General features: G+C 40.5%; 1 protein-coding gene and 1 long non-coding RNA gene across 9 annotated transcripts in view; one reads left to right on the top strand and one right to left on the bottom strand.

Moving 5' to 3' along the window:
- diaph2 (diaphanous-related formin 2) overlaps nucleotides 1–8,495 on the top strand; it is a 381,473-nt gene extending 372,978 nt beyond the window's left edge. For all 7 annotated transcript variants that reach the window (XM_067599729.1, XM_067599728.1, XM_067599726.1 and 4 more), the window contains one exon: nucleotides 3,913–8,495. In XM_067599729.1, the coding sequence (XP_067455830.1) occupies nucleotides 3,913–3,977 (65 nt within the window). In that variant the 3' untranslated portion in view covers nucleotides 3,978–8,495. The remainder of the gene's footprint in view (nucleotides 1–3,912) is intronic.
- The window catches only part of LOC137189699 (uncharacterized), a 183,989-nt gene that overhangs the window by 36,832 nt on the left and 130,767 nt on the right, over nucleotides 1–16,390 (bottom strand). The window lies entirely within an intron of this gene.

Below are 16,390 nucleotides of genomic sequence, written 5' to 3'. Positions count from 1 at the left end.
CGGGTAATTAGCCGAAGATGACAGTAACACAAAAGTCATTATGATATTTAATCTCTTTTGGGGATTTCACCAGGAAAAGTGCGCCTCTATCGTCTATCATAACATGAAATGACGTCTCACTGGAGGCCCTCCAAACAGTCAGGAGAAGGTTGGAGTTGACTGCGCCGGCTTAAGGCCTTTGCTTTAGCTGTTTAGTAATCTTGGCGTCCTCTCCTCCTCCTATTACCCTTGTCTTATTCAGAGCCTCTCCCTTGTGGCAGGGATCATCATGATATACACGCAAGGATATGCTTGTGTGTGTGTGTGTGTGTTAGAAACAGAAGGAGTGCGTGTAATTTCCTCAAAGCAATGCACCGAGCCGTTTCTCTGTGCTTCGCTTGAACACTTGTGCGACAATGTATTTCCTTCTGTGTGTGTGTGTGTGTGTGTGTGAGAAAGAGAGAGAGAGGAATAGATACAGTGTGTGTGTTAGTCACTTCCCCTTCCATCTGCCCACCCTCATTGAAATCCTCAGTGCATTTAGTAACATTTTGAAAACCGTGCCAACCGGCATTTAATTTAGTTCTGGTACGCCAACATCTCCCTGCTGTAACATGGAATACCTGCTCTTCTTTTGTCAATTTCTTCTCCTGTTCTTGTGCTCCTCTGTGTCGTGCCTACTGTAACTCGGAAAGAAGTCGCCTCTGGGAGAAGCAGGTAAAGAAGCCATCAAAACCAATGCGAGTAGAAAGAGTTGCAATCAGTGCTCCAAAAAACTGTAGAGTTTGTCTTTTGTGCAGATCTCTCCTGCTTTCCCCCCAGTCTCACTTTGTTTCCCTCTCTGTCTGTCCGTGTATGTATGTATGTGTGTGCGTGTGTGTGTGTGTGTGTGTGTGCGTGCGCTTGAAGCGTTCAATTCAGTAGAGGCTAATAGTAATGTTTCTCTCCCAGTAGAAATGGCTGCTGTTTGTTCAATTGTTGTGATAGATTGATGTGGGGTGGGAAAAGATGGGCTTTTATGCACCTGAAGATGGGAACAGAAAAGTCTTTATGAGAAGCCAATAGCTCTCGGTTCAAGAATCCTCTGATGGGAGATGCATTTTCCTGGAAGTTTTTCTCCCCTTTTTTTTTTTTGCAAAGTCTTTGACGAAAGCTTTCCCATGTATTCAGGCAGTTAGGCAAGACACAATTACCCCCAAAAGGGCACTTTTCATTTGTTATTCCACAAAAAGCTGCCTGCCTGCTATACATCTATATGTTCCTGTAGGCTTTCAACAAGTGGTCACACTAATGGTCTGCACTGTTTTCAGTTTACGCAGCACACTGCCGCTGCCTCTTCATATATTAAAGCAGGCAAGAGTGTGTTCTTGTTAAGTGCTTATATTAGTGTCAATACAGCTATACTTTGGGAGCTGATTGCAAAAGATCATCAGGTTTAACATGCTGCTTTGTAAACAGGAGCCTTTGGTACCTTTGTTTCAGCTGTTATCAGAGCTGCAACAGTTAGTTGATTAACCTGTTAGTTCCAAACTATTAAATTAAATAGCAACTATTTTGATAATCGATTAATTGTTTTGAGTCATTTTTTAAAGAAACACATGTCCAAATTCTCTTATTTCAGCTTCCTCTAGTTTCTTTAGTCTTCTAGGTCAATAAACTGAATATCTTTGAGTTGTGGGCTGTTGTGAAAACGTCACCTTGGGCTGTGGGAAACTGTGATCACCATTTTTCACCATTATAATCAAGAAAGTAATTGTTAGTTGCAGCCCTAGCTGTTATTATAATAAATATATATATACTTTTCATTTTAGAAAGAGAAAAAAAGATTTCACTTGTACACAAGGAAATCCACATATAAAACATACACTTTTACCTACATATACTCAACTATAGATGAATTCAAAGTGAACAAACCGTTGTGCAGGAGAGGCAGGAAGCTGACCTTTCCACAAAAACCCAAGGCAAGATAAACAGATTTACAATAAGCAAGAATAATAATAAATAGCAATGATTATGTAGATACAGTTTACAGAAAATGTTTTATTTCGTTATGCATTAAAAGGTGGCACGAGGTTGTTACATATTCTCTTGTTAAAGAGGTTTCACGGTAGGTATTGTACGTAATGTGTTGCACTCAAAAGAATTATATATTGTGAAAGTGCACTCTTTATTCAAAACCCCAGGAGTTGTCATTTCTATAGATCTGTTTGTGGATTGTTCCAGTTTGTCTTTTATGATTTTACTCATCTCCCAATTCATTTATAGCCTCTTTTGTATAGTCTTTTCTTTGATCCTTTCTGCTGTCTTTTTTTTCCAATCGTATTTACAGTAATAGATGTAGCCCAAGATGAGCCCGCATTAGAGACTGTATTTTCTTCTTTTTCTTCTCCCTCTGATAGACTGAGGGTTAAAGGCCACTGTTTGACCAGAAATGAGGTTACAGCAATTGGGCTTGCAAATGATTGGCAGGGTTAGATTGTGGATGATCTACTTTTTTTTTTTTTCCCTAGTCAGTCCCCGTTCTTTCTTTTTTTTTTTTTCCTTCTTGTACTGCGGATGCTTGTGTGAAGCACAACCTGTGGGCATAATAATGAGTGCGTGGATAAGTAGTGATGATGTTTTTCAACGCGCTGCCAGAACGCGTTAGCTTTAACGATCACCTACTTTATATGAATGTATGTTAAAGTGAAAGAAGCAGAGAATACAGAAGCCTTCATCCCCTTTTATTAAACATCCTGATCTGTCTTCCTTTCGCTCTTTCTCTTCCTTCCCTCCCTCTTTCTCCCTCTCTCCTCCTGTGCACCATCTGCATGTTGCTCTGTATCCAATCTGAAGAAGAAGTGCTTTCTGTTCTCTACTGTGATGGTGGGAGTCTGTGTAATGTGTGTGTGTGTGTGTATGTTTGTGTATGTGTTCTTAGCCATCACAGTCACTCTCAGCTCATTACCTGACATGATGGATGGAGCGAGTGCCATTAAACAACGCCCAGTCCGGGACGCCTGGCACCCTACAGCTGGCACTGAGTAATAGGCACGGTGGTGGTGGCGGCACGCTTGGAAATACCAGGGAGTTCTGTGTGGGTGTGCCTGCATGGCTATGCTTCCTGGTTCTGTCCAGCCCCACCTGCCACCTGGCTGCCCAGCGGATGCCATGGGCATTTCTGGGCAGGCATGGTTGGATAGCTTGGGAGGCAGTGTTTGTATGACTCTGTCGCAGAATTGGCAACAGAGAAAACCCAAAGTGTGACTGTTTTCTGACCACAAAGGCTGCAGCGAAACGATCAGTGTCACTAATCACCAGGTGCACAGCAGCTACTTCAAACTTTTATATTTGACTGTTTGTTTCAGCATCTTCCAGTTTATATTTAAACCGTTTTATTCAAATGTACGTTATCCTCACAAAGAAGCAGACCAGAACGACGGTGCGACACGAATAAATCTTGCAGTGGTTGTTCGTTGCCTTCTCGTGTTCTTTATGTGCCTGTATATGTAGCCTTATTATTCTCCCGCCCACGCTTGTTTTTTTTTTTTCCCCAACTGTTTGTGTGTGCCTGCATGTGTGCATTTACTTTGTCTTTTGTGCATTTGTTGCATCTGATGTGAGAATCAGTTGAGGGGCTCTTGAGTGGAAGCCTGGATCAGGAGCTGAATGGAGTTACTATGACTCCAGACACAAGCACCTCCACTCCAGCAGCTTCTTCTGTTTTTTCCCGTCCTCCCCTGCTGCTCCGCTCTCAGTCAGCCTGGATTTGCTTCATGTTGTTTCTCCTCTCTACTCCGTCTCTTTTCTCTGCCTCCGTTAGTTTCTCTATACAGTCTTTCATTTAGTTGAGCTCCTGCGTGCCAGTATGGATCAATGTAACAACACTTTCTTGTTCTTTCTCAGTCTCACTCGCTGCTTTTTGATTCTTTGTTGTTTCTCCCTTCTGAACAGACAACCGCCGTGCAGTCCTGGAAAGGTCTCGTTCACGCCACAACGCAAATCACCAAGCTCGATGATCGCCCGCGCCTATCATAAGACGCTAGATAAGTGCCAAAGAGGCCTGCGAGGAGGAGACCTGGAAGACATCTGAAAGACGGGACAGACCAGACGTCACTGTGGCGCGCACACACACACACACACACACACACACACAGACGCAAAACACTCTCACGCATACACACACACAGCACCAAGTACGGAACAAATAGGCCTAAAGAAGCCACACAGAACTAAAGGATCTACAGTACATCACTCACAGACATTTAATTTTCATGCTGTTCGTCTGACGCCTTATATATTTATTCATTACTTTCTCATCACTCAAAATGTCTGTGTCCTCTCTAGATGGTTTGATTCATAGGAAAAGGAACATTTTTTTTTTTTTTTTTTAGGCTGCTGCTGTTGGAAATGAAAGATTTTCACTGCTTGAAAATCCATTTTGATTTCTGCAAGCCTTCTAATCTAATCCTTTTTTTTTTTTTTTTTTTTTAAACCAAAACACCATAGTTCATACTGTTTTGACATGAAACATGCAGTATATTAAAAATAGACATTCTGCCCAGAAGGACGGCACCATAATGTATGCTTATCACTCAGAAGAACATACTGCCGCACAGAGTACATGCAACAAAGGGCCAGTGGCCAGCTGTTCTTCACAGGAAAAAACCTGGATTCAACACCCATGTTGGCAGTTCTACAACCTGCTTTTCTTTTCCTTTTTTTTCTTTTTTTATTGCTGAACTCTTAACTCTGTCAACCCCTCCTTCACCTCACATGCAGGCAATTACTAATAGTCAATGTACCCAGAGTCCACATGAATCATTTCGTTTCATTACATATCCCACAAAGCCAAAAAAGCTGGCCCTCGTCTACGCTGATATGTCAGGGCATGTGACTCATGGATCTTGAGAGTGTAATCTCCATTTTGACAAGATGCATTTTATTTTTAGTTCTGTAATATCTAACCGATGCCTGCGGGTGCTGATCTCTGTCCCAAGGTCACTTTTGCTGTTAACGTGAGAGACTGACACATTTCTAAATGCATATAAACTGCCTGGAGGAGTTAACATGACCGTTTGACCTTTCCCGAGGTCACACAGGTTTTCAGAGTTTGATTATACAAAGTCTATTTCTCTCTTTCTTTTTTTTTGGTTAAATATATGAAGGCTCTAAAAAAGAATTATATCTGTTTGGTCACAAATTGTTAAATGTTTTACTCCACTCAGATTTACCACAACTTATTTTCAGTGGATGTTTTTTTTTTTTTTTTCAAAGAAATAAGCTCTGTGGGAAAACTAAAATGCACACTTTTAGTTAAAAAATGATTATCTCCTCAAAGAAACATTCACATTAAAAAACAACGTGTAATTAATAGAAACAGCTAATGTTCTACCGCTTAAAATTCACAGTTGAGATATTAACAAGTATCATTTATATCATTGAACTAAATGCAAAGCGAAGGCTTAATATGAACCACAGGCCGTATTCTGTGCATAAATTGAAAACCCTGTGAGTAAAAAGCATTCAAACTCTAACGAGAAAATCCATGGTTTTAACACTTAAGTATTTTAGAGTTACGCAATGTAACACCCTATTAAAGCCCCTGTTTCCTGTTGGGATATGTGATGTCATAGCAAAATACTTCACAGCTGTTTTCAATAAATTCTCCCTCCTAATGAAGCTCTCAGCATTGAAACACACACCTGACGGGTTCAAACTAGTAGAGTCTTTGCTGTAAGCTTCGTGTCTCTGACAGGAGCCGCTGTAGAAAACAGTTTCTTCATGTGTACTACTTATTCATGTATTCATGCCTAGGGCAGCCCTGTCCTCTTACTGCCCTAAACTGTAAGCAGATGCTACTAAAAACAAGGACTGACTCCACATGGAGAGTGGGCATGACCAGAATAATCGACTGAGGGGCAGAAAAGACAAGATGAAGCTTGTCTTAGCAAGCAAGTCTCCAAACACCCTCCAATTCCCCAGCACTAATGGCATAAGTGACCCTTTTACCATAACACAAGTTACTTTAGTAATACTATAACTGTGCTCTAGGCTTTGTATGTCTGTGTTTGTGTTTGTTGGAGTGTGTGTGAGCGCCATGCCAACTCAGTAATCGGAACAGGAACCCAGGCAAAATAGGATTCAGCGTGCTTGATTCCTGGGCTGAATAGATGGAGATTTTTCATTTAAACAATCTGCCAGTGCTGCTTGTGATGTGTCTGTTTCATGATGCCTCCTCTCCCAGCCCGCATGCTTCTAAAAATGCAATTTTACACATCATCTCGGCTCAAGGTGCATCCACAATGCTCAGAGAAGTCTGCATATTTAAAGAGACAATAATTCTCCCCTGAATATAAGGTTCAAGCAGTCACACAGAGAAAGCATAGAAAATGAGGTTTCCGGATAAGGGATTCTGCATAGAGGGCGGCACGGTGGTGCAGTGTTTAACGCTGTCGCCTCACAGCAAGAGGCTTCTGGGTTCAAACCCACCGGCCAGCTAGAGCCCTTCTGTGTGGAGTTTGCGTTGCATGTTCTCCCCCGTGCCTGCGAGGGTTCTCTGCGGGTACTCCGGCTTCCTCCCGCAGACTAAAAACATGCAGGTTAGGTTAATTGGTGAATCTAAATTGCCCGTAGGTGTGAGTGTGAATGGTCGCCTGTCTCTACGCTGTGATCGACTGGCGACCTGTCCAGGGTGTACTCCGCCTCTCGTCCAATGTCAGCTGAGATTGGCTCCAGCTCCCCCGCGACCCTCTAGAGGATAAGCAGTAAAGATAAATGGATGGATGGACTCTGCATAGATAGGAGTTTGTAGTGATGTGTAGTACACTGCAGAGAGAGAGAGAGAGAGAGAGACGTGCCGCAAAAGGCAGCGATTTCCTTTTTCTAATCGCAAATCGCCCTTTGTCATCACATCTGTGTCGTTAGAGGCATTGAATAACATCGTTTTTCTGGACATCGATGCTCCGTTACACAATGCCAACGTGACATTTGGTGTTATTTTCACCTTGTGATTGGATACTCATCATGCCAAAATAACCAGTGGTATGTGGTGACAGTTACAGTATCTATTTCTTTCTGAATAATTTGACTGAAAACCTTTTTTTTTTATTTAATCAACTGATATTTCTTTTTCAACATGTGCCAACTTTTTTTAAAACATAGTTCTCACCATGATGACAGAATAACCCTGTGTTATCTTTTTTATTTTATTTTATTTGCTTTGTTTTGTTTTTTTGTATATTAAAGGGAGTACAGGTCTCTTTTGAGAAAGATTGTACAGACATAAAAACTTTTGTTTTTTAGCCATTGTTTAATAAACATTGTTGATCCAATTAAAAACATCAGTCTATGTAGGAGATTTTGATGTGATTACAAATGATAGTCATGTGGTATTTCTTATCTAAAAATGCTTAAACATCTTTTGTAAGATGTAATTTATTATTTGGATTTTAAAAACACTTTTTGTAATGATTCCATCTATCATGTGTTCGCCATTGCAGAAGTTCCTGCTACAGTGATCACTGAGCACCTTTTTTTTTTTTTTTTTTTCCTGAATGACGCCTCACACAGCTTTAAAACCGGTTGCCATTCAATAGACAATGCACGGACACCATGGAATGCAGTTTCTGAAATCATAAGTGTTTAAATTATTTTTCTTTTCATTAAAAAGAAAGCTACAGTGCAGCTAACTTTCAGCTATTAGAGAAACTTCTACAATGACATCATTCTTCATCATCCCTGTAAGTGATTGTTGTAGTTCTCTCCCAACTCATCTTTTAGGATAATCCCAAGTATGTGTTTTTATAGAAAAATAGCAGGAGAGGTTCATCATTTTAGTGTGAAAACAGGCCCTTTATGTGTTCGGGCCAATCATCCCATCGTCTTTTAGCTTGTAACTAACAAACCTGAATGATATGACTTGTGCTCATGGTAATTGTGAGAGAGAGGAGGCAGGGGTATGAAAGACCTTATCGAAAAACTGCAAAGGTGCCATTTTGGTGATGTTTTGGTGGCAAGCGCTTTAATTAAAAGAAAAGTTTGCAATGTGACTTACACTCACTGACTTTGCACTTTACCTCACAAGATATTCTGCTCAGGCAGATGAAAAAATTGTTTGAGATGTTTGAATATGACATTGCCACTAACAGAGTGAACTATTTGCAAAGTATTTCTTTTGGTAAATAGTTCCCAGCTGCCACATAACCAAGTCTTTCCTACTTTGCTAGTGCTTACTATTGATTTGTGGTAGACCAATTGCGGCTGAGTAAACAAACAAACACTCACAACGGTTTGACGAATCCAGTCCAACCTTAATGTGTATGCTGCCATATCCCTGCCTACCTTCCTTGTTGTCATTGAGTATGTTTTATTGTCTTAAAAACATTTATATTTGTAACATTTTAAGTTTATTTGTATCCTTAAGAACATGAAAAAAAAAAACAAAATGGTTATGCACACTGTCCTTCCATAGAATATGTAATGGAATATGATACTAAATAATAACCACTTTGTTATATAAACTGATTTCTGAAAGATATGTTGTCTTGTATTTTTTTTCATTATGTTGACTAATTCACGTGTCAAACCATATTTATGGTGCTTCTCTATTTTTTTCAGGTTTCACCTTTTGTTTTGCCAAGACTCTCAGATATAAAAATACATCCTCAGTTTACTTTGTGGCAGGGCAGAAGATACCTGCCCCACGCTGACTTATGGACAGGGATTACAGAGAGCTCTAGGTGTTGGCACATGATGAATGGGACAGCTCCTACCTATAAAAGCAACATATTTGGACCTTGGTGTCCCCACTGCTTTATCTTGCGCAGTGTCAAAGGCAAAGTGATAATGCTGTCATGTCCAATGGCAGCTTAGGGAAATTACTAGAGTCAGAAAACACATATCCAGAAAAATTGCCCTTTTTAATCATTTTTCAGACCTTAAAATCTCTCCTGTGCCTACAAATTTTCCCCGCCCAAGTTGAATGATAAGGAAAGGCGGCGTAAAAATTCAATAATTTGTTTATTATTTGATACTGGAGGATTTAATACGATAACCAGGGAAACATTTTCTGTGTGTTTCATCTCCTGTAGGTTGTCAAAAAACAAGCATTGTGTGCCTGATTCTATTACAGGCAATCTGGGTTTGGAATTAATAATAAAATGTGAGAGCATATTTTATTTTAGTGTAGCAAACGTGGGGGAAATTGAACTCTGTATACACTTGTTTGCGCTTCACTACAGCGTGTGTGAGAGATGTATTGACTCTCCTGTTTCCTCACCCATGTGTTCCTCCCTGTCTGGATGTCTGAGTCCCAGGAGTGAGTGTCAAATGGCAGGGCAGAGCTGTTCCTGTCCTACCTCCTTAGCGTTACACCCACCACCACCACCACCACCACCACCACCACCACAAAACTTGCTCAAATCCAATGGCGTGTTCTCTGTGCATGTGCCATGTCCCACTTCCCTGCTGCAGCATGACATCATAAAATAAGGGCTGACATGGGGAAGTAACCCTGTGGCCACAAGAGCCTTCCACACACACACAAACACACACACACACACACACAGAAACACGCTAAGCTCCGTTCTTGGGACTGATCTTCTCTGAGTCTCTCCTCCTCCCAGTGTGCAGCCAGACAGATGGAGATTCATCTCTCAACAAGCTGTGATCTGTGTTTAGAGATGTGTGCTGCAGAACACAACTCTAATTAGGTTTATTGTTGATCTTGGGAGGTTAATTTGTTCTTGGCTGCAAGTAAACATGCTGAAAGAGGCCAACCTAGTTCCTTACAATGCACCAGCATTGCAGCTCTAAAGAAGGGTGGCTTTTTTATCTTCTCGACTTTCCAGGTGATTCAGAAAGATTATACAGCCATGCTATATGTGTCTGGTCTGGTGTAATTGCGCTTTGTAACGAGGTTGGGAGATCTGTCTTGGTTGGGATGGTAGAACGAGGGATGAGATATGGGAAGTGTGTTTGTCTAATGAGCTTAGAGGTACAGTTGTGTGTATGTGGCAGGAATTATTTATTTTATCCTGTTTTATTTTTTTTTATTTTTACAACCTTCAGGTAAGTAGTCTCGTCAGAGCCTGAGAGATGAGCCGGGCCCACACAAGTTCTCTTTTCTCTCCCTCTTTCCTTCACGCTACACACAGTCGTGTTTCTAATGCGGCTGGTGACAGATCAGTTGTCAGCAGGAGTACAACATAATTATGTTTCATTTCACATTTCCACCTACTTGAGAGTACGCAAACATTATGGAGATGAGACAAAGCAGACAGTAACGATTCCCCCCTTACCTGAGCTAATTCTGTCTGAGGAGAAATCTTATTCAAGCAGCACTTTGCACTTAAACATGAGAGTTTGATAAATGCGCGTATGTGTGTGTTCAGGGTGAATGGGTGTCTCGATAATTATGTTTGTGAAAGAATTTTCCTTGTCTAATGTTCTGCAGCTGTGTGTGCGCCATAAACAGCTCAGCGTCATCTGTATTAAAGTATGTCAAATAATGTGACCATCCGCCGCAACGCTGCACTAGTCGCTGCGTTTTCAAGATAAGACGCCTGCATTTAGTCAAACACTGTTTGGTATTTTCATTAGACACAGCAGACAGCAGACATTTTCTTTATGACATTTATACATGAGAGCTGAATATAGAACTGCAAACTTAGCTATGCTGTTTTTTTTTGTTTTTTTTTCCAGTGGCCAAATGTGGTACTGCAGAAAAAAATCTCATGTGTTCCCAAAAGCATTTCCTCCCATAGAGCAGTGGTTCCCAACTCCACACTGCTACCAGGCTGCAAGGAGACAATATGACTCTATAAAAGAAAGCTAAATAAAAATTATACAACTTAACTGACTCAATCTTTCATCCTCATCTCCTATCACACCCCCAACAACAGAGGTCAGTATATGATATCTATCTGTCTCTGAAATCACTCATTCACTACTCCCTATATAACAGCTGTAGAGTCGCACGACTGTAATTTGTTTTTTTACATCTATAAAATGTGACAAGATGCATTGTGGGCATAAGCGGAAAGACCGCGGGGGCAGACGGGGCAGCTGCCCCGGGGCCCACGCTCAGTAGGGGCCCCTCGAGAACGCTCCACCACCCCTGACCGTGGGATCGTTAGCAGACAGCACTACTTTTTTTGTTACATTGTGGGAGTTTTTGGGGCCACAGTATTGTATATATCATAGATTTCACACTCAAATAAATGGTGCACAGTTTATATAGTGCACTATACAGTAAATAGGGAAAGATTTTGGATACAGCCTGGCTCAGTCTGTCATTCACTCTCTGCATTCAGCAGTACATGAAAGTGTTGCTGAGAGGTTCATTTGTATTTTTCTAATTTAGTAAGTAATTACAGTGAAATACAGTACAAATGAAGTCAAGTTTAGGTTTTTGGTTTTCAGATTGCTTGTTTTGTTTGGCCAACATTCATAAACAAAAAGACGCTTGTCTGTTTTGTTTGATGAATGATTAAAATAATGAATCACAAAGAGTTCCACATTGGTTTTCTGTTGATTGACTCGATTGTTTTGGCCCAGAAATAAACTCAAATCAATGTCTCTGCTGTATTTTCTTTTTGCCTTATTCAACATTCAGTGTTAGTCATGTGAGAGTCTTGAGCCATCTGACTTACATATTTCAGACATCCTCCCCAGACATTCAAACCAATGATCTGCCCTCTTTTTTTTTTTTCTTCCTTCTTCAACCCTGGAGTCACTTGTCATTGTGTTTGTCCAGTGTGCCCCGCCGCAGTGTTACTACTTACAAATCAATACACTTTTTTTCAGTACATGAAATTTTAAAATGAACCAGACAGCAGCTGTGTCTTCTATGTCACTTTACTTCAAGTGCTGGATAGGAACACTATGTCCAATAATGCTGTTTGACACTGAGTGACGGTGGTATTAATCTAACCTGGAAAATGTATTACTGATAGTTTCCAGACGAGAGTTTTGGTTTTGTTATTGGTCAAATGAATATACTACATGCTTACTCTTGATCACCGTTGATACTATTCAACATGGCATTTCCACGATCACAGTTCATTGCTCCTTTTTATATCTACTTTTCTCCATCCTGCCTCACCCCACCCACATCCAGGAGACATGGCTCCCAGCAGGGAGAGGGTCAGCTCAGAGGAGACTTCAACCTGTCAGAAAAAATTCACATCTAGCCCCTCATGCCTCCCTTCACCATCCAACCTCTCTGTCTCCCACATCTCCCTTGCTCTCTCCCTGGCACCCATCACTCCTCTTTTCCTCTGCTCCCCTCCTCCTCTTTGCCATTTGATTCAGATCACTGAGTTAGCCTCCGTCTCCTTTGTCTGAGGCTCCATTTTGCCTGGCAGATGGACAGGAGGAGAGGAGATGGACTCACATCGAGAGGAGTGTGTGTATGAGAGAGAGAGAGATGGAAGGAGTGAAAGAAAGGGAGGATAAGAGAGGCTGAAACTTTTCTGGGAGGTAAAATGTCAAACAGCAATGAAGTGAGGAGACTTTTATCTGTCCAACCTGCGTGAGGTCTTGCCTTTCAGGCTACTGAGTGACAAGGCTGTAGTTAAAAGAGAGCTGAGATGCGAAAGTGAGGGCGACAGAATGAGTTTACCTCTCATTCAGTTAGCTTGTCATAGAGAATCAGCCTTATCTGTATATGCCCTATTTTACTTTATCCAATATACGATATCAAAGTACATTCTTTTGTTGTCTTTTTGAACAACTTCAAAAGTCAAAACTTATTCATCCAGAAAAAGTTCAAGGTCAATAAACTTTTCCTTCAAAAACAGTCAACATTAGCGAGATTAGTAATCAAGTATGCTGCCTTTTTGTTTCTGGTTGCATGATCTTTTGAAGTCTCACAATATGGCCAAAAAGTGGTTACAAATGGCTGACTCACTGTATACTCACTGACATGCCCTACATTGCTCTACTACTAAGCTCATGCTCTTAGCCCGTGGCAATGCCTCTACACACAACACAGATGCAGGACTAAGAATAGAGGAGGGATTGATGGATGTAGAAAGGGAGGAATGGAGCTTGGTAATTGAGTAAGTGCCCTTCTGGATGTGGGAGCTTGAATAAAAAAGTTGTTTTCTTTTTTTTTTTTCTTTTTTTTTTTATAAAAAGCCTTTCTTAGGATCATTTCACTCAAAAGTACATAAAAGCTCTTTCAAAGTTTCTCTGTGTTCTTTGCCCTCAACTGAAATAGTCCCTGCGGAAAATGCAGAAACACACAAACACTCACACACTCTCTCCTGAAAGATGAGGATAAAAGGGTTGACCCCACAAATACAAACTTGCATGCATGCGCACAAATACACACACACACACACACACACAAACACTCATAAAAAATAGAGGGTATTCCATTCAGGCCTCCTAACAGTTTATTTTTCAGCTCGGCGTTTTAACCAGTGATTATTAATAATGCTCTAGTTGAAACATAACAACTCATTTTGCACTGAAAGGTTTAAAGAGTGCGAGCGAGCAAACAAAGTAGACTTCATCTTTGTCGCGCCCGGCAGCAAATAATGACCCGCGAGGTAGTGGGAATGGCCATCAGAGATAAAGGCAAGAGGGAAACGCATGATTTCACTCAGGAGAGACTTTTGTCACTCAGCTGTGGAGGAGTGTGAAGGGACAGAATGGATGAACAGGAGCCGCCGTAACCTGGAGACAAACCTACATGATGATGCAAAACACTAAAGTGTTATATGTCAGTAGTGAGCTAGCTAAATAAACTGAGGTCAGCCAGTTCATTCCTTCACTGTGGGGTAGCAAGTAATGATTATTTTCATTATCAATTTATCTATATTTATTTTGTTGTTGTTGTTTTTCCTAATTAATCATTTAATGGTACCCCATGGAGTTTTTGACCACTAATAGACAATGTAAAGGTACGTCAAGCCGCGTTGCATGTTTGGACGGGGGCACCATCTTGCACCTGCTACGGTGCTACGGTGGTTGCCTGCTTTACCTTTTGTTTTGTTTGGCGAAAAAGTTGGTTAAATGCTTAAATAATTTAAAAGTTACAAATCCCCAGAAGCTCATAAACAGTTCTGCAGTGGCCGGGTGCAGCCGAGCGATCTGCTAATTCACAAGTCGGCAAACTGCGAGAGTACAAAGATAAGGTGCCACTCCTCTTTTTGGCTCAATTATTAAACCAAACAAAATAAAACACTTACTAGACAGTCAAAGGTCAGACAGCAATGAAGTGACTGTTCAGCATGAAGAACAATAATAATCTGAACTTTAGCGAAGTTTATTGCAAAGTGACAGTAACATCACACTGAACAAAGGAGGAAAGTTAGTTATCTTTGGTATTTCAGTGGTCACATATACTTACATTGAGCTCTTGTTGTAGTTCTTGATTGTATTGTATTGACAGAAGCAGTCTGTGCCACAGTAGATGAAAACACCTCCAACCTTGACAGCAGACCCTCTGCTGTTCATATCCACTCTGTCAGTCTTTGAAAGAAATGTATAGATGAACAGAAGTCTGAACATTCACAGAAATCATAAATATTCATGTTATTATTGTACTTGTTATCTGAGCAGACCTGGCTGTGATTCCTCTCTTCATTTCCTCAGTATTAATGTGAAATGTAAACCCTATATTATACATTTAATTGTTTGAATGTAATGTAGTGTAACAATATTAAAGGCCAGCAGACTTGTCATCATGGATTATTATTACATGGATTATTTGGTTGATGTGGACACTTGGTAACACAAACAGCACTGGATATTTTTTAGTAAATTGTTGAAAACTCTGCAACCATGTTTACACAAAACTGTACTCATAAGTTTTATATGTCACATTTAAAACATAAGTACAGGTGTTATATAATATGAAAGAAAAAAACACCACATCAGACTTAGAATAAATCTTTATTTTACAAAAGGAGCATGTGAAGGACTACACTAATATCCAGCAGCCACAGCCCAGTCCCTGGATGCTTTTCTCTGAAACAACTGAGCAATCTAATGTTCCCATCAACACACCAACACAGGCGCCATCACGCTGTCTCTCCTGGCTGGGCAGACTGAGAGGATGATATTCATCTATGGAACAGTTGTTGGATGTCCTGCAGCTTCTGTTTCAGTCCTGCATCAAGCTTCACTCTCTTCAGGCGTCCCATGTTGCTGCTGCGGTCTTCATCACTCACTGTGATGCAGCTCTGCCATTCACTGCGGGCTGCGGGCCTGTCGGTGCACAAAAATATAACAAGATGTTCCAAAGTTTTAATATTACATATTTCATGTAGACAGGGTATTAACTGTGCATGAGGAAATATATTCTAAAATATATGAAGTATATAAGTATCGTTCAGTTATATAACTGCTGATCAACAGTAAGTGTCAAATGTTACTGTGAGACAAAAAGGCAGCAAGTATGAGTTACTAACAAGCAGTTACTAGGATTAGCGCTAACGCTAACGCTAAAGCTCTTAGCCAGTTAGCTTGAGTGTGTTACAGGTTCAGAATGAAGCTCTGGGTCCAAACTGGTGCAGCATATTTATTAACAGGGGTTAACTGTGCAAAACATATTTAAAAAGCACATTATTCATATCATCATAGCATTAGCTCAGCTTGCATCAGCTCTACTATCTCTGAACTGTCAACTCCACTGTAGTAACTTTAGCTTACAGCCTTGCTTTAAACTGCTCAGTGGACTTCACTTACTATCAGCGTCCCACGTTAAGCACTTTAATCGATGCAGGAATGTTGTTAAAAGTAATCAACTCACCATCAGAAAGGCAGCCATCTTCACCATCCTCACAACATGACGCATTCCCAAAATCCAATACGATGTTGCCATCAACTTCACATTCTCTATAGTGCTATTGAGCAACGCAGGTGTTTCAGAAACATGCCAAGAAATGTGCTAGCAAAAGGCACAGAAGAATAAGGATGCTAGCTAGTGAACATGGATATAAACAATGGAGATTTCAAATGATTTGAAAAACCAGCGATACAAAAAACCCAAAGGTAGGGCTGAGCAATGTGGTCGGAAACAATATCACAATATTAATCATCATATTTTAACAATACTGATGAATCTCAGTGTGTTTTAGGGGCCAATCTAAATGACAGACAATCACAAATAGAAAGCGAGCAATAAATGCTCAGATTCACACTGTTCTTTCTTATTCTTGATCACAGTTTATGATAGAAACCATATTGTTGCCACTTTTAGGCTGCTTGTGTTTAAACATTAAACATTTAAGAAATGTGGCTTTTGTTTTATACATTGTATAAAGAAAAAGGTGTTTTGTAGAAAAAAATACACAGTAGTTCCTCAAAGTGGGGTTTTGTGTTAGTGCTTAAACTAGCAAAACCTTTCAACTGATATACATCCCTAATATCATGAGCAGAGAAACATGTTCCACTGTACTGTAATACAAATGTCTTC

The sequence above is a fragment of the Thunnus thynnus genome, chromosome 9 (genome assembly GCF_963924715.1).
Source record: "Thunnus thynnus chromosome 9, fThuThy2.1, whole genome shotgun sequence".
NCBI lineage: Eukaryota > Metazoa > Chordata > Actinopteri > Scombriformes > Scombridae > Thunnus > Thunnus thynnus.
Note: the sequence above shows the minus strand (reverse complement) of the source record. Positions and strands in the feature narration are given on the sequence as shown.